Raw genomic sequence first — 22,448 nt, forward strand, 5'->3', positions numbered from 1 at the left:
TGCATACCTGCCTGTACACCTATACAATGACACAAAGACCTAATGGAATATTTTATTACACTCAAATCTCTTTGAAGAGAAAAAGATGTGTGAAGAAATTTCTGTAGAGTCTACAGGAATTCCCTCCCATCTGGGAAACTAAGCTGAAAATGATGTGATGTTAGGGATCTTACCTGTCCCGATATAATTAGTCTTTCTCCAGGTAGTTTTATTTAAGCAAACTGACATATTCTCTCTGTATTTTATATTTGGCCTTGCATATTCATTTTCTAGCAACTACTTAGATATTCAGAGAAGAACATATTTACTGTCACCGATTAATTAATTTAATTAACATTAAAGCAATGTCTTCATCAAATGATATTTTAATTGTTCTATTTTGAAGCACATACCTCTGCTGCAATATTTCCTAATGTGTCAAGCCCCAATTGCCGTAGAGAAATAAAATGACTATGAGCAGAGAGTAGCAGGAACCGAAGACAGGTACGATTAGCTGCCAAAAGTTTAACATTTCCCTCTTCAAAAGAAAGATTACGTAAAATCACTGCGATCTGAAGTACCCGCTGTCCTTCAATATCATTAATGCCCAACTTGCGAGGTGGATGAAATAAGGATTCCCAAATCCATTCTTCTGATGGAGTTTCTACAAAATAAACAAACAAATAAATGAAATGAGTTCTTGCTTTTCTGTATTTGCCAACACATATCTGGCAAGTCTAGTCAAGATGTCTCACCTTGAGATTTGCTTCTATCAGAAATGAGGTCACGTACTTCAGTATCCTCAACAATATCCTTCCAAAACTGAAAACAAAAAACAACTTATTTTATGGAGAATATTTCCTTAAATATATATATTTTTTTAAACTTACACTATTTTAAAGTATATACCAATGGAAAAGGAACCGTTCTCTAATACTCTGGTCATTAATTTGTCTAAAAACAATATTTTTTATCATTCACAGAATGATGTCCAAAACGTTCAGTATATTAGAAAACTCTTTCTTCTAAGCTCCCGAAAAATACATTCATGATCAATCAACATTACTCTAGAACTGCTTCTTTGCTGAAGCAGCTTACTGAAACCATATGGACAGTTTACCACAGAGAATAAGAAATACAGAGATAGTATCAGGAAAAGAGGACAGTTCATCCTCCTTTGGTCTCTACAAGCAATGAACTCCTAAGGCTTGATGCGACTCCTGCTCACTTTGGTAGACAGCAGCTCCCGTTAGCAGTCCAAACAGCACACGCCACCACAAATCAATGAAATAACAGAAACAACAAGAATCCTTACCAAAATCCTTTATAAATACACACAAAACAACTTTTCACCAGACTGAAATGATTTTAAATAATTTAAAACTCAAATTATTTTGAGCTTGCCAGACTCAAATTATTTTAAAAATTATGTCCAATCTGCACATCCTTCCTATACGACTATTCTTGTTGAATTCAGAATTCATCAAGGGACAAAGGTTTACAGGATCAGGCTTGAAAACTAGAATTATTATATGTTCCTTTGACTCACTACTGCAATACAGCTACTCTTTTGGCTGTGACCGCAGAATAAAACCACAAGCAAATCTGGATAAAAAGGAAATGATGGGGAAAACAGCTGAACAGTAGGAGAAATTTTGTTAATGAAATGTAATTACTAAATTACAGCACTGATACCAAGCTTGTCACTATTATTTTCTTGAAAAATAAAATACTATGGATTTTCTGAATTGCAAGGTCAGCAAGGAAAAGAAATGCTTCCAAATAGCACACAAGTGCTGTTTACTAAAGAGGATTACTTGCACAGAAAGGATTATTACCTCAGAACAGAGACAGAAACAGCTAGATAAAAGTCAAACTCCTTTTACTGCTTGGCATGAGTAGATTTTTCTAATTAATACTGAAGCTACCAAAGGGACTACAGAAGACCAAGGCACACAGGTAAAATTTGCAGAATATATTTCATTTGAGCTGCCCCTTCTTTCAGTGAAGGAGGCCTGAGACATTTAAGGAAGATGTTTCAGTCACGATTTAAAGAAGCATAAGGAAAAACACATTGTCTGGAAATTTATCAGCAAGTACATGCTTCCCTTTATGATGTTTCCATTTGGAAAAGCAACGAAGACAGTAAGGCTCCATGTTTCACTACTAGATAAAAGAAAAACGTTAAGGCTTTTAAAGATTACCTGTCTAATCAGTTAAAGATTTCTAAAAACTGATTATCAAGCAGAGTCACTTAGTCTTCAACCTAAATCTCTTTGGAAGAGGCCAAAGTCAATCACAAAGCAACGCTGAAACTGCTGCCTCAGCTAAATGTTTAACAACAGCATCACCACATTTTGATAGTTGAATCCTCCAATAATAGGGTTTTGGCCTTTTAAGTCCAAAATGAAACATTTAAAAACCTCTGGCAAATAAACAGTCATCAGGGAGCAAATTCTTTCATCCCCAAGCCAAACCATCCTGAACACATTCTCAACAGGATGGAAAAAAGAGCACTTAAGTTTTTTTGCAGATGAAGACACGAGAGGCAGCGCTAAAGATAAAGGTTCAAAACAAACCATAAGTGAAATTAAAATACATGTCTACATAGTTTTTTCTCTCCTCTTTGGAGTGTTTATCTCTCCACACACAAGCCCTGTGGTGAGGGGGCTCACCATGAGGGCTGCCCTACCTGGAAGAGAATCCCAAAGTCTTCATCTGGCTAAAACGGTAGGTTTGCCTTCTCAGAGACAGCATCAGCCCTAGGTGTTTCAGCAACTGTGAAATGCCTGCTGGAGTTGTAAGCAGGAGCTGCTGGGAACCCTTTGGAGACCTTCAGATCCAAGACATTCTGCAAGAGGCTGAGTGCTATCGCTTGAGCCCTAGTTCAACCCTAGGGGAAGTTATAGCTCAGCCATTTCAGACTTGGTTATTAAACACTCTGCTATCTCAAGAGAAAGCCTTTACGCAGAAAGAGCCTGGGACTGGACCTGACAGGAAGAAACACCCTGAACTAACCCTTTCAGATCTTGAACCACCAGGAGCAGAAGAACCTGAGAACACACAAACTCAAACTAAATGTGCAGTCAAATGCACCCTGATAATTGCAGGTGGACAGATCTTCACTCTAGCCATGCACCCCAACAGGTGGAAAGGCTGGTTTCTACAGAGGATACAGAAAAGAACTAAACTGCCTCAGCCACACGAATAGAATCCAAACAACCTTGAGGGTGATTTGACAGGAAGAGTGATGAGGACTGAAATGCTCTCACAAATTTCTGTGTTTTTTTTTCTTGTGTTATTTTTTTCCCCTTCTGTTTAAGTTAATCCTCCGTTCTACAGCCAGCATAGTGAATCAACTCCATGACAGAGAATCGCACGCAAATCGCCAGGTATAAAATCAAGTTGTTTAAACATTTTAGCCACTAATTCTTTCCAAATTTAATTTTTTGAGAGAGGGGCTATGGTGGAACAGATTTCATCTAACCCTCATACAAACACTATATCCGAGTCCACCGTAAATACCAATTCTGCATCTTTCCCTAAGACAGGAGAATCCATGAAACCCAAAGAAAACTCCAGGGCAATTAAGAACTCTTGAGGAAGGAAAGAACAATTCCTTGATATGCAAGTTGTACTTACACATTTTAACCAGAATTATGAAGCTCCTTAATTACAAGGAGCCCTTACAACATTAAAGGAGAAAAGAGCAACAAGCAAACTATCACACCGTGTTCTGAGAAGGATCCTCTGCAACTCTGATGATGTACAGATTTCAATGTCTCAGAGAAATGGTCACACTAGAAGAAAGTGTCCTGCTGGCAAATGATTAAAGTTACATGTTTTCTTCCAAAGCCCTAGGACTACCTGCAGTGATCTCCCACTCGAACTCCTATACAGAGGAGTTCAGATTTCTTCAGAATGAATCTGCAGTTTCTAATGGTTTTCAAAACTGTGAAAGAGTTGGCCTGAATTACCTTCTTTTATGGACAGAAGTGGACTGGTTTGATTGCTCTCAGTGCACACAACACTGGTCTCCTGCTTAAGCAGGAAAGATCTCCAGAAATGACAAGGGGCACAGATCACAGAAGTTAGATATGATGAGTTGGGAAATAGAATTAAATAGCCTACACACAATGTTCCTAATAAATTCATTAGAAGACAACATGTCAAAACATGCCAGAAATTTCATTTTCCTCAAAAGAAGGCAGAGCTGCAAAAAGAGAAGTTAAGTCAAACTTCCTAATCTTTTTTTTGAAGAACATATTTATCACACAAAAACAAGAAAACAACTAACTTTGTACATGAATTTCTTACATTTGCAAAGTTGTTTTCTCCTTCTTGTTAATAAGGTAAATAAGTGCATTTTGCTACTATATATCAACATAAATGAATAGAAGGGAAGAAAAAAAAAAGAAAAAAGAATCTGTTTATACATAGCTAATCCTGTATAGATATTTTAGGTCATGCTACAACTCTGATAATGGAAATATACGCCCAAGACTTGGAAGCAAACAAATAATGCTTGACTACACGGCATCCAGATGGCAAGTGATAATGGACAAGGGTTAAAGGGCTTGATTCACATGTGTAATCTGATTACTCTCAGTAGCAGAGTTCCTCTGGAGAAGGATGCACAGGATTCAGAACTCACTGGAAGTCAGATAAACCAAATTATTGTCTGTAAAAACAATGGATGGCTGAATTTGTAATTCATGTAATGTGGCAACGATCACAACTAGCTACTGACCAAGAGAAAAAAGGGTTCAAACAGAGTTGGCTCTGAGCCTGAGAGTGCACTGAGAGGGAGATAACAAAGATGACTTTTATAAAGTATTTGAAGCATTTATTTTTGTAAGGAGCTCTTTCTAAGCCTTATCTGGTAAAGATTAAAAATGTAAATAAAATTATTGTTCAACATATACAAATAAGAGTTGAACAACAAGATATGAACTTGGAAAATGAAGGAAATTTGAACTGGAGGAGCAAAGCAATATGTAAAGCAATAAGACTGTATAAGCAGGGATCTTAACAATTTGAAAAGCCATCAAAAAAAAACAAGATTTGTGAATAAGAAACAAAATGCTTAAATTGTACAGAAGTGAGTAGTGCACAAATGTAATAAAACTACTGTTACACAGGCATCAAATTCTGGGCAGCTGCTGAAAACATGAAAGCAATATGAAGACAAACAGCTAAATCCATCTAACTGTGATCTTAGTGAACTGCATTCTTGGAAGAGAGAAACTGTACCCACAAGTGCCCCTTGCTCAGGGGAGGAAATACAAAGAGCAATGGAAAAAAAAAGTATCAGAGCATGTAAAAAAAACACAAATAAGCGAGAGGAGCACATAGTACATTAAAACAAAACAAATCAAAACCCTCTTTTTTTTTTCCGTCTTCATCTGGAAGTGTCAGTATTTTGGAAGACATGACAAAAAGGAGAAGCTCATTTATTCATGTATGAGACTACCAAATATAGTAAATGGTTCTGGAAAAACCATGACACCATTGACAATTTAGGAAGCTTGGTGCCACTCATGACTGCTTACAATGAATTCTGAAAAAGTAAATAATTACATGTAATAAAGCTGTTTAAGACCCACACACACATTTCTACATAAAAATGCCCGATAATGCCACATAAGGAGAAGGACAGGTGAAAGTTAACAAAGATCTCCTGTAGTTGACCACCCCACAGAATATATACAAAACAGACAGATAAAGCCATTGAACTTCATCTTAAAGTAAAAACATACTACAATAAAACTACAATAGAGAGGAAATTCAATTTAAATAAAGCAGTAACAGAAATCTCACTGTAGCAAAAAGCATTTCAGGAAGACTGCAAATGTAAAGTAGCATAATTTTAAGTCCAAACTGGAGGCCAGCAGAGTAAGAAAACAAAGTATGGGTGCTGAAGCAAATAAGAAAACCTTTATGATAAATAACAAAACTCAAAGAGCTAACAGAATACCAAACAATTAGCAGTTACTACTTAAATATTTAACGGGGAAAGAAATACTAATGCTGTTGTACTACTGGTGTCTGCAAAGATGGAGCAGGAGAAAGAGAAAAATAATGAAAAAAATATTTGGCCATTTTTCTTTATTGAATTGTAATTTTAAAATATTAATATGATTAAGAGATCAAAAAGCTCACATTAAGCAAATATCACACTCATATTAAGGCAATGTTCATTAAAAACTTCCATAAACCATGCTTAGTATATAATGTTTTTAATTCTAAATTATCCTAAACAATTAGGATATATCCTAATTAATTAGCAAATATCCTAAATAATAATTTTAAATATGTAGCCATTGAAAATGAAACTAAAACTATAGCTTCTTTATAAAGTTCATGGTTCCAAGTTTATTTTCCTATCTTTTAACAGGCAGGAGGAGGAGGGCAGGAGAAAGTTCACTCAGTGAGCTCAGCTTTACAGACAGCATCCTGTGTTCTGAACATATGAGAACTATATTCTCACACAGCACTTACATTTGTTGCACTGCATTTGAAAATTCTCAAGATTAGGAATTCACTGTTTTTTGCATAAAACTGGCTTACCACACTAAATCTGACATTCAACTGTAGAGAACTCAAGTTTATGATTTTTCACTGAATCCTAAATTTAACTCTGAGGCTATTTTGACAATGATCCTCAGGATTTCTAGTACTTCTCAACCAAAACAAAAGAATCAGACTCCAACCCACGACAAGATCTACTATGAGCAGGATGTATACAAAGTTTGAGTAACTGCATTTGTACTAATTTACAGTTCATTTGAATAAGAAATTGCCTCCCTTCTATTTTCTAATGAAGCTCTCCCCCTTCTGCTATTTCTTGCTATTGCTACCTGCCCTGTCTCTTTAGATTAGTCTGCAGTTTTCCTCCTACTAAGAAGCTTTTCTGTTTTCATCTCAAACAAGAATTTCTAAACCACAGCCATTACAGTTGAAAGCAAACAATGAAGTTCTTAAAAAAACCAAGAAACAAACAACTGGCAGCAAAATAGCCAAGAGAATTTTTAAAAAAGATAATGAGAATACAGAGAAAGGAGGGAATACAAGCACTGAAAAGTCATTTGGTTAATTTTGAAGCTGTAAAAGCCAATAAAAATAAATAAAAATTCAGATGCACAATCTCTGCCCTGCCAACACAGCATCTTTATTGTGTAAGAAACTCCTATAATGCTTCCTCTATTTTCTTTTTTTGACACACACAGAGCTGCAGTAGAGAATTAATCACTTCCAGCAGTGGGGTCAAACCAAAAAAGTAGAGTTCAAGTAATAAAGATGTTCTAAAAAATATCTTGTCATTAGATGCATTTTTAAATATGGTGTTTCTGACACGCTTTCAGCAGTATTTTTCTACAGGGTGGTACTATGTACATTGTAATATTCAAAAATAAATCTTGGAGAACATCCAAGTTTGTTATTAGTAACCTTATTGCAGCTACAGTGGTTCTACTTAACACTCACTTTAAAACATTTATCAGAACCATCTGGCCTATCTACCACAATTATTTAAGATTATACAATTAACAAACATATAATAAATTATAATTCTGTATAACTTTAAATGTTTACAGACCTAGACACAGTAGTTGTTGCTGCTCTAGATCAGCAACAGTCTGACAGTTTAAGATGAAGTCAAAACGTAAGTGTTGAGCACTTTAAAAATACAAACCAAAACATAAAAAATACAGTACTTCTGGACATATTTCTCAATAGAAAACAAAAAGAGGTATTATGAAACATTACTTACAACACTTACCTTCAAGTACACTTAAGTTTTCAAGTTTGCATAGGAACAAAAAACGAGAGCTTACCTTTTCCTTCTTAACTTTATTTAGGAAATTTTGGTTGGGGAATCTATTCAGTGAAATTTCAGCAATATTTATCATTTACCTAACCTGACTGTGGGCCAACTTGTCCCAAAATTATGTTACATAAAAATAAAAGACAAATGAAAACAGTTTCTAACAAATATTTCCCTATACTACAGTTAAGACATTTTAGTATATAATAAAATTATATATATACACATGTATATATATATATATATATATATAGGGAAATCGGAGTATGAACTCATAAGGAGTCAAGCAGTTTAACATATTTTCACTTGATAAGTAAAAAGCATACATTATCAAAATAGGTTTTAAATCTTTCTCCTGTTTTAGCCAGAGAAATCACTACTTGAAACTCTATTCAAGAGAGTTGTTAGAATGCCAAACGTCTTTTAGATATATTTCATGTTCTCATTTGCCATAAAATGCTCATCTAGAATAAAGACTGAATGTTTATACAAAACAACTTCTGGTTTTATTTTTTACTCATTTCTAGTTGAGTAAATCATTCCTAGTATAGTAGATCATGCCCTCTAGTGGAAAGATTTAAAAAAAACCTTGTGCAAAAATAGTTTAACTGAATTTGCCCTGTGTTTCTTGTGCTTAATATTTTCACAACTAGGAATGTTTTTACTGATCCCAACACTAAAAACAAATAAACGAACAGCATTTTCTTTCCTGGCTAAATGCTGCACAAACAGCTTTTCTCACACACACACTTCAGCTTTCTTATAAGAAGAAACCTGAAACCTCTTTTCTCCTTATCTACCCCTACCTTTTCTTAGGGCTTTTCTTCCTAGTTAACCACACATTTTACAATAACTGTGATTTACTGTCCTATTGCATTTAATTCAAAGGAACAAAACTGAGACTAGTTCAAAATACATATGCTAATAAATCTTAACGTCTTTTTTTTTCTTTTTAGAGGATTTGATACCCATCATACACAGTGCAAAATATTTCAACATTCTTTAAATTACCTTAACAAAATCTCTATCCGTTTTCTCCTTCCATTCGTCTCCAAATACAGCAGAAAATGATCCTAAAGCTTTAATCATAAAAAGAAAGTTCAGTAAATTTTATTTTGTACATTTTGATTTTTTTTTCTCATCCATAAATCCATTAAGGACTGAAAATACTAGACTACCCCAGTATCTCCTTTTCCTTAGGAGAATCCTGTACTAAATGATATGAACCACTGAAATTCTACAGCCACTTAACTGTTACTGCAGTTCTGCAGCTTAAATAGAGGCATAAGAAATGGACTAGCTTGTGAAAAAACTCTAAAGTTTTTTCTGTACTACTTCTTGGGAAGTCAAGATGACTCAGTATTGCAACAGCAACCGTCTTCCATTTGCACAGGATTAGCTTTAAACGCTTTATTATTATTATTATTCAGCAAACTGTCACTAATGTTTTCTGAAAACCACAAGAGTAGCAGCAAGATTTTGACATCACTCAATTGCAAGTGTCAATATTTACCTGGGAAGAGTAATGGCTGTTTTGGGATGTTTGGTGGAGCGCTATCACACCTATTCTAGCCCCTCAGTCCTTAAAGGAGCAAATACAGGATTCAGTCCATGTAAAAATAACTGTCCTGCAAAGGTTCTGTAATGATTTGATGGCACAAAGTTTCTCTCAAATATTCTGCTTCATAACAATTTATTATTTTGAGCAAAATACTTCAATGTTAGTCTTAAAAGACTAAACTAACTTTCAACTTTTACAGAATCAAAATTCTAGGTTTTTGTAGTACTGCACATTTAAGATGCTGCATCTCTCACAAATCTCAGGGCTCTTCTATCTCATGCAATGTAATTGTCATCTCAGAGCAAGTGAAAAAAAAAATAAAGAAAGTCTAAGCAGCTCTATTTTTCTTGTTACATAGAAACACTATATTATAAATATGAACAATGATATAACCTTTATTACAGATGAGACAGACCTTAAACTCATATTAACTTCAAATAAAACAAAGTTATCATTTATTTACACCTGATATTACTGTATCACCATGACAGTATTTTCATACCAACTTAAATTGGCTACTCACAGATTAAATACTAAACTAATCACCAACTGTACAGATTTATCATCGTTTATAATATAAAAGCACATAAACATTAAAATTGATGCTTCATGCAGTAAAAACATGTTACCTCCGCAGTTCCTTTCTCCCAGTTTTTCCCAAGTAGTTTGAAAATCTAAAATAAAAATAAAACCTGCAGGCTTACCAAACTATAAGAAACATCAAAACACTCCACTTCTGCTCTAAGAAGCAACAGATTTCAGGAGGCAACAGATAAGAGCATCTTGTGTGAGTGATGACAGCTGAGGAACTTGGAATGTGAATGGGTCTCAGTGCCAAACTGCAGCATCTCCTGGAACTACAGCCTGCCACTACCACTGGCAAAAGCCAAGGGAACAAGGGGAAAGCGCTAAAGCTGCTAGATGTTCCCTAGGTTTCTGCAGAAGATTGGATCTCTGGATGTATTACATAAAAAGAGCAAGTCCATTACATGCTTGTCACCCCTCTTGGACTCTATGCCAAGTATTTTTCAGTACAAAACCCACTTACACAGGACAGTTATGGAACAACAACTATGGGCTTGCAGACCAAATTCTGAATCTAGGAAGGCATCGTCAATTTTTGTACCATCTAAGAAATCATGGAATAACAGCATAAAACCTGCTTCAATTCTATTTACAAAAACCTAAGTACATGAGAGTTGCATCAAAAACAGTGGAGAGGCAACAAAATATGCCAAAAAGAAGGCTGCATCCTGCAATCCCTAATGAAGGTGCACTAAGGTGAACTTCAGTTTCCCTTCAGATATTTTCTTTCCTAGTTCTTGTGACTGGGCTGGCTACAGACTATCATATGATTGAGACCTAATCATGTCTGAAGGGCTTGGGCACAAGCCAAAAACTCAAGAGCAGAAAAAGCTGGGCTAGTGCAACACTGTAAAACTAAGAAACAACCAACCAAACCACCAAAAATATGGAAAAAAAAATAGCTACGAATCATTAGGTAAAAATACAATAACACAAGACAGTGGCATATAGGATTGAACAGGTTCTTCCCTGCATTTTAAAAAACAAATCTGACGTACCTCACTGTGCTCATGCTTACACATGCAAAGGAGATTTACACTCAGCAAACGCAACTGACCAGCTGCACTCACAGGCTTAAACGCTTTGCAGCTATAAAAATGCCTATTTCAGCAATTTATTACAGCAATAATACAGCAGTATCAAAGATCAGGACAAGTACTTTCTCCCCATGACTGTGAGATAGGACCTAGGCTTTTATGATCTGAGTGTGGTTTAGCTTAACTTTTTTTCCTTCTCTTCTAGAAAGAAATGCAGACAAGGAATTCTCAAGGAACAACCTGGCATGGAGGCCACACTGAGTACTTCAAACAGAAGAATTTAATTCAACTTACTGAAAATTTTTTTTTGGGGAACAGACTCTCTTCAAAAACAGAAGTGCTGATGTATTAAGGATTTGTAAAAGCCAGAGTAAAATAACTTATTCCGTGACATTGTTTTCTAGCTTTCAACAGAATTGAAAGTGGAAACACCAGAATAAAATATTTAGTGGGTCATTGTTTTTAGACTTTCATTTTTTGTGATTGCCACCAAGAGTATTTAAAAAGCAAACAAAATATGGCCCTACAAATTCAGAAGAAAACACTCAAGTATTAGAATCAGTGGAAACAATGTAACAATGTTGTGAATTTTAGCATCTTGCTTAATTCAAATTACTAATGAGAAACTAATTCTTACATTTCTTTACACTACCATATGATACGGTTTTAAATTACCTAATTTAAAATGTATTTGAATTGTTCTGACTCAGATGTAAGCTATGGTTGTGGAGATATAAAGCCAAGCTAGGTATTTAAGTACTTTGTAATGCAATAAGCTTAACATTTTGACTATCAAGGGTTGTGGTAAAAGGTAAAGAGGTAAAAAGATGCTACAAGCAAGAACTGTTTCTGTTGCATAAAATGTTAGTAAATACTTACTGTCATCAAACACCCCGGCGTTTGCGAGCAATAAAGTGATGATTTTAGGGTCCTTTTCAAGCTGCATGACATGCTTGCTTTCATTCGAAAGAAGAGTACATACATTAATTGCAAAGTCCACTTCATTTGGGAGTCCAGATAACAGTGAAAGCACCAATTTATTATAGTCATTTGGTGAGTTAAAGTCCATAGACAGCCCATAGCTTTGTCGAAGGAAATCTAAAAAAGGAAAAAAAGGTTAAAACAATGTTTCCACAGCTAAACGAAGAAATTAATATTCAAATGATACACTAAGCAATATCATGATGAATGACAAATAAGAAAAAACAGTTTATTAATAAGGCATTGTGTGTTTTTACAGTATTTCATTAGTTTTACAAAGTTTTTCAAAGTTTTAACAAGCTTTTACAGGATTTTATCATTATTCTCTCAGTCTTTGACCAGAATGCTAAGGACACTCTACATAGTTGTGTACCTGTCTAGATAGATACAAATTCCTTCATCATCTCCCAACTGCAACACTGTAGTCTCTTCTCCCAGAGCATAGCTTTGAAACCACACACTTTTAATTGAAGCAGAATTGAGTTGTAACATAATTTTGAGTTATTTTCTACAGAACTAATTACAATTCTATTCCACAAAATCCACTGGCTTCAGATTTGTTTATGGTTCTTTTCAAGATTCATACTTTCATTTCATTCAAATTACAAGGATGTAATTCTGAATGCCTTATATATACAGGTTTGGTTACTCAGGTTTTAAAGTTTAATTAATCATTTCTCTGCAGAGCCAAACATACAAATCGAGTATCTGATTAATCTGACAGAAATAAAATTTGTGAATTTTCAGGAGGTGTTGCTTCAACACAAACTACTTAGTCCTTCTAATTGGAAAGAAAAGCTTTTGCAAAGAAGTGAAACAGCTCATGGATTTTTGTATTTGTTTTATTTTGGTTCACAGTAGAAAGTTTTTGCATGTAAATTAATAATGTAAGTGTCCTGTACATTTCATAGTTTTAGTAATATTGTAAATTTAGTAATATTGTAAATTGTAATATTGTAAATTAAGCTATTACTTGTCGTACCATGTCCCAAAATATAAAAGGGAAAAAAATAGCTTTTTTTCCCCCCACCTCAAAATTTTACCTGACACACTGTGTTGCTGGTAGTTATATGAAGTTGGAATTGCACCAATGGGAAGTTGTGGCTTTGGATTGCCTGGTTGTACCTCATCATCCTCTTCCCCAAAATGATGGACTTTCTCATACTTTTCTAGATAGCTGAAATAAAGAAATCAAAGATTTTGAATATATATAGTATAACTAAATAGTCCATCCTGCAAGAGCTGAACTGTCAAAGGAAATAAACTGTACAAGCATGGAGATTTACTAGAAGCAATAATCAAACTAATATGAAACACAGAGCACGAATCAGATTGACAACGATTGATACAGAAAATGTAAATTTGTGGAATTATGGATTTAGATTTGATTTTATATATATATATTTACAAATAATAATCCCTCACTAAATTACAACCCATTAAGAAATATTGTGACTGAGCCTATATTTTCCCCCAAGTAAGAATTTTCATTTGCAACCCAAGATAAACCTGTAGGTGGAGGCTCCATAAGAAAGCATCCTGCACAGTTTAACAATAAACATACTGAAGTCAAGTCCAGGAAACCACTTACTTCTAGCCTGATCTAAAGAGAAACAATATACTAACCCCAAACTATTATAAACGGGTAAGAATTTAGATATAGTGAAGGCAATAATTCAGGAATTCTGCAACTAACGACTATTGGAAATCCTTTTGTACCCTGCAGAAAAAGCAAAGTGAACTATAACCACAACAGACTATACTAGAAGAGACCTCAAGAACACAAGCTGTATATACCAAATGTACAGTTAATCACCTTGGTAAATTATTTATTAACGTTAAATTAGCTTTAAAAAGTACTCCTTTTAGAACTTTTTATAGCTCAACTTATGAAATAAACTTGGAATGCCCGCCATCATCTTAACTTTACACTCACATATACTTTCAATATTCTTCATTTAAAAATTGTAAAGCTGCTCACATTTACAAACATTCATGGTGTCAAACACTGATGATAACAAGTCAATTAAATCACACTTAAAATATTATGTAATCAGGAAATCAGGAGATCATTTAAAAGGTTTACCTTCCTACTCATATATTCTAAAACTATTCACTATCTCAAGAAAAAGAACAAACTTGTAGCATCATTTTTGTCAAAGGACACTAAAACTATTAGCTTTTGAGGAATCAGACAGACTAAGTATTTAACAGCAAGAAAACCACATTCAGTTATTCAGTTTAGGGAAAAGTTTCACATGCATTAAATGACTAATTACTTCACAAGGGTGATGCCTCAGTGACATAATCACAATCTTGGAATATTAGTAAATTTGGTAAGAAAAAAGTACATTATGGAATTGAATCAGCCTAAAGGAGGAAGAAAGTTGAAGGGTGAGCAGGGCACGTGAAGATGCCCCCTACCACACACCCATGATTTGTGCCCAACTGGCACTCAGGATATTCAGAGTAACACCACAGCTGTACGTACTGCTGCTACGTGACCCACTGTCACAGCATCCTCTTCACTACCTGCATTTTTGGGGTGAGCTAAGGGGTCAGCAGAAATGCTCACTGTAGTATCACTTTGGTTTAGAGATTCCGAACGATGAGAAACCGTATTTTAATACTATCCTTTTTACTTTACACTAAAAATGTTCATTTATACTATTGAGATACCAATTTAAAAAACCAAAAATGTAGAAAAATAAGTTGTTCATAATTTTCCTGAACTTACAACTCAACATTTCCCTATCCAGTTTTCTAAATATCAGTGCTAATATTTTCTCTTCATTCCCATTCCCCTCTAGTCCCCATTCTCTCTTCTCTTGAGCTTTAAATGCAAAGTTTAAAGCCAAATACAATTTATAATTTATATATATGGCAAAGGGCAACTCTAGCATGAATATCAGCGACACTACTCTAACTAAAAAAAAAAAAAAAAAAAAGCCACACACAAAAATATCATTTGACTGTTACATCAACATGATTATTTAGAGAGCCTAAGACCAGAGTATTTAAATAACTGTAGTATTGTTTTATTTCCTTACTATATTTTGCTAAAAAGAAGTCAACCCACAAAGCATTATACTACTTTATTATCTGCTAGGATCCAAGGCTTATTTAAAAAAAAAAAAATCACTTCTCATAGCCCTGAATGAAGCATCTTACAAATGAATGATGCCTAACACTGAATACACAATCACAAAACTCAGGGCAATTAGAGAATTTTCATTTTCCATAGTATCACTTCATAAACATTTTTTAGTAACTTTTTAAAAGTTAATACAACTAGTACATATATATTGCAACTATGTAGCTTCTAGCTGTATTAACTTTCCTGATAAATATATATACACACACACAAATATATATTAACTTTTCTGATATATAATACATAGAAAAAAAGCTTTTTATATAATTATATATAACCTTATTTGGCCCATGACCCCATGCCTTCCACAGCCTACCATATTGGTTTCTCAGAATAACTGTGTTTACACCCTAACACAGCTACAAAACATCATTCACCATGTTAAAACATTCATCTCCATTTCTTAAAGCCAGGAATCCTTGCTTTGAAATCACCTAAGAGTATCTTTTTCTTCCTGTGCCAGGTGTGCTCATTTCTGCCTTTCTCTTTTGCCTTTGCACTGTGTACATCTACATTCCCATTATTGTCTCCACCCTATTCTGACCATTCTGAACCCAGAAAAATGTTGGTAACTGAAAAAAATACCCACAGCTTATGCTTTCTGAAAGCTGAATTCCCAGCTGGTGATAGGCAGTTTTAAGAAACTCACTAAGGACTTCTGATTTTGCAAGACAGAACATAGTCATGCAGGATCCTGAAATAAGTGAAAATCAATTTAGAACCCAGTGTTTCCAGTTTTCCCTGTCCACATGAACCTGGGAATAATTCCAGCACTTTTCAGTTAAAGCACTGGTCGCTCGCAGACAGTAAATAAAGCGCAAGGCCCCGGCACCCCCGTCGGTGCCTCCGCACTGCAGAACTCTGCTCAGCGCCAGCGCCAGCCGGCCGGGGCTGCTGCCTGTGAGACTGTTCAGTAAATCCAGGGTCTCTCCTCAGGGTGTGACTGAGTGAGCAGGGTCACTGAAGGGAGCAACGCTGAGAAGGTGACTTCGCACAACTAGCCTGACTTTGGATACTAAGTCACAAGAAAACCTAAATATCCGGAACTGATTTCTCTAACAAACACAAACATAGGCTGTGATCCATACTTAGGAGATCACCAAAAGCCACTGAAATTGAGCAAAAGATACTCCAAGGAGAAGATACTGACTGCATCACGTCCTGAATCAGGTTAATCCAACCTATGACTAAGTCCCACCAATTCAAGAGGTGTCCATGTACGTGTGTGTTCCTGAGCACTGCCCAGCCAAGGCAGCTGGGCCCTGCCTCCCCTCCGAGCAGCCCTCTCACTCCGGCTCCTTAGCGAGCCCATTCCGCAAATGGGGAGGCCTTCGTAAGTCTACTCCTTTTGCTGGACTTGTCCATTCTACCTAGTATAAATAGCTTATTTAAGTATTTTTAAAATATGCCCTATACAAAGCATTAAAAAAATCTATACTTTAAAAAATACTTTTAAATACTGAATTTTTATTAAATCCATATCCCAGAAGAGCCGCATAATATGAATATCCTAGACCTCCTCCTCTGCTAATACCTACTTTATTAAAATGTTTTGAATATATTTGAAAATATATATATATTCCCCCTCTTCCCTGTCTGAAAGCAAACAATTACATTGTTTCCTACTCTGACTAGAAGGTATGGCATTTAAGGAAAAAAAAAACACAAGTATATGCAGAAAAATAGAAGGTTTTTGTAAATTTAAGTGATTTTTTTCTGATATTGACAGCTCTCAAAGTTATCCTCAATGCTCTACGTAGCATGTCATAGGAATACAAGACTAGAATCAAGAACCACCTCGGGCGATTACCTAGGTTTTCGCTATGCCAAAGCAAGCATCAGCCTCACCCCCTTTAAACTCTAAACCCCCTTAGTTGTCACTGGGGTGCCAAAGCCCCCCCTTTGCAAAGAACTCCCTCTTTTTCCTCTGTTTCTGCCTTGCTTCAAACTTGTCTTAGAGCTTGTTGAGAATAAAACAATCAAGAAAAAGACCTTGAAAGCACCCTTCACAGAGACCAAAAAAAAAGACACCCCAAGAAAATGCACCAAGAAAATGCAACAGAAACACCTTCCCTGCCCCTTACTCCTGTTACAAACAGCTAGCTTGGAGGGAGGATGTTTCCTTATTTCTGAATCCATGGAGTTTTCCTCTGTCACTGAATTTCTATGGGGAAAACCAAACTGAAACAGGCTGGTTGAGGCTGACTCCTCAGTGCCGCACATTTACTGACTGTTTACAGACAACTCGCAGACCTCCATCCTCCACACTCTCTTTTTGGTTACTGCAGGGAATCACCTGAATTTTAGCACCGAGGAGGACCCTGGCAAATTAGCTTGTAAACGAACTTTACTAGTTTTAAATTCTAATCTTGCCAGTCTGCATGCAGCTACCATACAAACAGTAGAATAGTTGACATATAATAAATGAGCTTCTCTATTACCGAGAAACAGTTGTGCAAGAGCTTCTAAATTACCATCACAGAATCACAGATAGTTTTATAAAAGAGTAATCTCATGCATGCAAGTTTCAAAGCAACTTAGATCAGTAACTATAGACTGGAAATGCATACTTTGATCACAGAAAGGGATTTCAGAAATTCAAGAGGCTTCCTCCGTTCAGCAGGGCCATGGGCTGCTGATAGTAATAGCGGAGTTCTAGATCTGCCAGTCTTTTCTCTTTCAATTCAAATATCAACTGGATGACTAAGTCCTGAAAGAAGGATGGAGTTGCTATGCATAAAGCCTTACTAATGTATGTATGTATGAAACAAACTAATACTATTAAGTTTAATGAAGGACCAGAATTCAACTGTGAAACAAGCAATATATATGGTGTATAAAAGTTTCAGTGGCTTCTGAGGAAAAAAACTGCTGTGTTGCAGGAAAAAAAGACTGTGTGGAGGCCTTGATGAGGATGGAATAGTGAGGAAAACTCCCTCCTGTACATAGCCTGGAAGGGGCTGTGCCCAAAACCATGAGCATGGCACCTCAAAGCAACGTCAGCCCCATGCACATACAACCCAAAATACTGCAGCAGCCAAAGGGTGCCCTGCCAGTTCACAGCCACCCCCTCCTTTCAGTCTGGATCACATCTCTATTCTGAGAGGCTTACCATTTTTAACTGCAAGGCAGAGAAAGTACTAAAACCTAGGAGAACAACAACGACAGGCAGAGACATGTGAGGGCTGGGCGGTTTCTGAAAAGCAAGTAGTTTTTGTGCCTTATGAAGGCTTAGTTCTTTTAAGGATCTTCTGAATTGGAAATTAAAAATATAAAGAACTCTTTTTGAAATTCAAATGTACGTATTATCCATTTTGTTCCTGTGACAGAGTTTCAATACATTCTTTTGTTTCATTCAGGCTCATATGAAAAGTAATTTTTTTTGAAGATAGTGAATACTTTTGTCCATTAGAAATATTTATTTTAACACCATCATATCTTGCAATTCAAAAAAAGTTTCATGCTTGTTTTCTGACACTTGGAATAAGTACTAATAGGAAGTACTAAGGAAGACTAGACTAGATAAAGTTTAGCGGCCTGCAGAATTTACTACCAAATTATTCAGGACTACAAATTCGGGTGATTGTGTGCAAGGGGCTTATAGGGAACAATGAACTCTCGAGCTATGATTTGTGGAACACATATGGTGCTTTAGGAATCTTCTCTCCAAAACAGAGAGTCGGTATCAGAAGGGATTTAGACTTCCAGGTTACTATGGCCTCTGAACAAGAATTTGGAGTCTGCTACATACTTTCTATTCACTTACTATTTGTGCCCCTCCTTTACAGATCACTGTTAAGCATCGGGCTTACTCGGCTATTTTGGCTCGCTACCTCAGGACACAGTAGGTTCGTCAGGCCCTTATGAACCAGTGCCTGAAACAGCAGAGAAGGTAGCATCACCTCTCATCCTCCTTACGTTTGCATTCAGCTAAATGAAAAGCTGCTACCTTTTCTATCATAGGCCTCCAGCAGATCCTTCCCGAGCCTTTTCGGGAAGCAATATTACAGGGAGCTAAGGGCATTAGCATCCAACAATCCTGTTTGCTCCAACACTTCCCACTACTAAGGAAAATAGACATACTCTTCCCGCTGCCCCGTTCGCCATCCTATCAGCAGTAACATCCTTCCAGACAATCATGAAACAAAGTGCTTAATGTGATAAGGACTTCACACGACTATCTTCTGGCTTTGGCCCCTCTAAGTAAAAATCACCACATACTGCCTCCCTCTGCACCTATGTGACATTAATCTGGGCTTAAAGAGACACAGCAACTCATGGTGCACTATGAAGTAGCCCGAACGGAAAATTTTCAGAGCAAGAATCCACACTTGACCCAAACATTAACAGCTACAAAAATATTGAAGGCAAAAGAAAAAAAAAGAAAATAAAGGTGCTAATGGAGATCCAAATAATGGCACACTATTTTAAGATTTGCAACTTAAAAAAGTGAATGCTGCCCAAGTTTCCAGGGACATACCTCCTAGGTACACATCGGTCCTTGCACTCCCATGTGGTTTGCCCAGTTCCGCAAGTGAATTCTTCCCAAGGTAAAACTTGTGGTGCCGATAAAAGGCCACAGTAACATCCTTGCCAGACAATAAATAATTGCCCTACCTCATCAATCTTGCTTCCTGCAGCTATTTGAACACATGACGCGTTCATACATTTTGATGACAGCAGACAGCATTTTAATCACAGAGACGGCTGCTTCCTGCCAGGCCGAAGCACTTGCTGCTTCTGGAGCCCCCAAGCACCCGGGCGGCTGCCAGGGCTACCCCAGTGTCCCCAACCCGGCCTGCTCGCCAGGGGAAGCTGCTCTGTGAACCCCTCTCTCTGCAGGGTTCACAGTCCCTTAATGTCACCAGCTCCTGCCAACGCCTCATCCTGCAGCCCACTCTGAGCTTCCGCTCACGCCTCTAGCGTACATGGACCAAGTGCCTGAAGCTCATGTCCGTGCAAGTGTCTCACCAGGGTCATCAGCAGCCTTTTCAGCGCCCTCTTCCCTGACCCCGAGGAGACCACGGTTGACTGAGCGGTCACATCCAACGCTTCTAATGATGGGTGCTTGCATCAAAATGCTTCAAGACAGTGTTTGTGGTTCCCCCTTCCCTGCTTCTTCCCTGCCTCTGAAACCCAGCCCCTTGGTGGAGCGCCCAGGGAAGCCCTTCCCACGGGACTCAGACTTGCGGCTCGCTGTGCTTGGCCGGCTGGCCGGACACTCGGGAACAGCCAGCAGCGGCGGCACATCCAGCCGCTCTTGTGCCCTCCGCACAGCGGGACACGGCTCAGCACGTGCAGCATTGTCGGGACGCTCCAGCCTCCACGCTGCCGCCCGCACCAAACCGCGGCACGCGCTGCGAGCAAACCTGGAAGGCCCCGTCCGGGTTCCACGTAATCCAGTGAATGTTCTGATAGACTCACATGTAAACAAAGATTACAAAGATCACATGCATTGCAATTCAAATTTAAATGTGTTAACGTATTTTATAACACAGACCACATAGATTACATGATAGACAAGCCAATTTATGCTTTACTCCTAACTTGGCTAAAACTTCATATTTAGTCAAAAGCCTTTACAAGAAGAAAACCAAATGCGCTCCTTAATGAACTTCTGAATCCCTGCTCGGGCAAATGTTTCCTACACTGGTAGTAAAAGAAGGGTAAAGTTTATGAGCATCAGCAATCTCAGTAGTTTCACTTTGTTAGACTTAACAACAACAACAAAGATGGAAGAGTCAATGCCCTCTAGGTCAAAATAAAGAGAATTAAAATCACTGAAAATAAGTTCTATAGCACAAGTTTTTTTTTTTTTTTTTTTTTACTTTAATTCTAATAATGTTCTAAAGAGAAGAAAACACATTTGCCAGTCAGCTTAAGCGTGAATGCTGGGGTGCAGCTTCAAGAGATTGGGACAGCAGGGGGAAGAAGTTTCAAATCTCTCAAGAAATTGCACTCCTGAGAGCTCCAACAAATCCTGGGGTAATTCACTGTGCCCCAGTGAACAGAACAGCAAGATGCTTTTGACTGTCTCTAAGTTAAGAGGAAGCCTTTGTGGTGGAGAAGTCCTAATAAAATAAGGGAAAAGTTTCATTCACCATGATGATTTTTAGTCAAAATAGTAGCTAAAGTTAAAATAAAACCCTTGTGCTAATTCTGCATTTCTTTTACTTTCCTCCCAAACATCTTAAATCCTGACAACTCTGTGACTTTATATGGCATGGGAAAGAAGGGGGCCTAGCTGACAATTAAGCAGTCAAATTCTGGTTTACTATATTGTAAGTAGTGCCAAAATTTATTAATGCCTGCTCTTTCAAAATCAAGATCCTTCATTTACAGGCTTAGTTTTATTTATGTTTTAATTTAATTGAAAATGAATCCACAGTTGCTTTCTCCAACTCCTGTACTGCATTCTCAGTTTGCCAGCAACAGTCCTAAAACAGCATCACCTCTTACTGCTTCAGCAGCTGCTTCCCTGCATCTGACAGGCTTCACATCCAGGAATAGCCAAGCTGCACCATTATTCATAGGGTCTGTTCTCCAGTCCGTATCTCAGAAATTAACATATCCACAAAGACAATTCCCAGGAATATTCATCTTCCCCTTATTATGTTTAGTCTGTAACTGTTGAGGATGATGGCTCATCAAGTTGTCACTAGTCTGGATTTAGTTCTTCAAACAAGACATGAGAATCCCCTAGACATGCTCACGAACTCCGGAACACCTCCAGCCGTTACTCTGTTTTGAAAAGAAACCACAGCACCACCTGGATTCAACCCCCAGTGCCTGGACACAGAAGTGTCTGTACAGTGAATATGCACTGCTGTAAACGGCAACACGTGCTCATAACTGATGGAAGCAAGCACCAGGAATCACAGCTCCGAGTACAGCAACCAGTCCACAGCAAGTCACAATGACTAATGTCACCCACACCGCTCACCTGCCCACAGCACGGCCTGTAATCCAGAATGGCACCGTAGGATGGGAGTTAATGCAACGGCTTCCAGTACTTCCGAACGCAACACGAAGCCGGGAGCGAATAACACATTCAAGCGGGGGAATTTGCTATACAGTCTCAGCAACAAAGAGCAGGGCTTGCCATGAAGGAGCCGAACAGTGTTTCGGAACCTGCATTCACTGGATACTATTTAGGTCACTAAGTGCAGTGACAAATCCCAAAATGAAAATTGCCTGTGCACATTCATTCCTTCACAAGCATGTTCTACAAGGGGGCAAACTGGCCTGTGTCGTACATACAATTAGGGAGGTGATTCCCTGTTGGCTTTAGTTCATAACTTCATTAACAACAATTTGAACAACAAA

The 22,448-nt window shown here is 37.3% G+C and overlaps 1 protein-coding gene across 3 annotated transcripts in view; it reads right to left on the minus strand.

Annotated features, from left to right (window-relative positions):
- Window positions 1-22,448, minus strand: part of ARID2 (AT-rich interaction domain 2) — a 97,789-nt gene that overhangs the window by 29,248 nt on the left and 46,093 nt on the right. For all 3 annotated transcript variants that reach the window (XM_088530372.1, XM_010224241.2, XM_088530370.1), the window contains 5 exons: window positions 13,012-13,145; window positions 11,867-12,085; window positions 8,816-8,883; window positions 735-801; window positions 393-643 (listed from right to left, as the gene is read on the minus strand). In XM_088530372.1, the coding sequence (XP_088386498.1) occupies window positions 393-643; window positions 735-801; window positions 8,816-8,883; window positions 11,867-12,085; window positions 13,012-13,145 (739 nt within the window). The remainder of the gene's footprint in view (window positions 1-392; window positions 644-734; window positions 802-8,815; window positions 8,884-11,866; window positions 12,086-13,011; window positions 13,146-22,448) is intronic.

This window comes from Tinamus guttatus, unplaced genomic scaffold (assembly GCF_059628265.1).
Source record: "Tinamus guttatus ecotype Peru unplaced genomic scaffold, ASM5962826v1 Tinamus_guttatus_pri_ptg000368l, whole genome shotgun sequence".
Lineage (NCBI taxonomy): Eukaryota > Metazoa > Chordata > Aves > Tinamiformes > Tinamidae > Tinamus > Tinamus guttatus.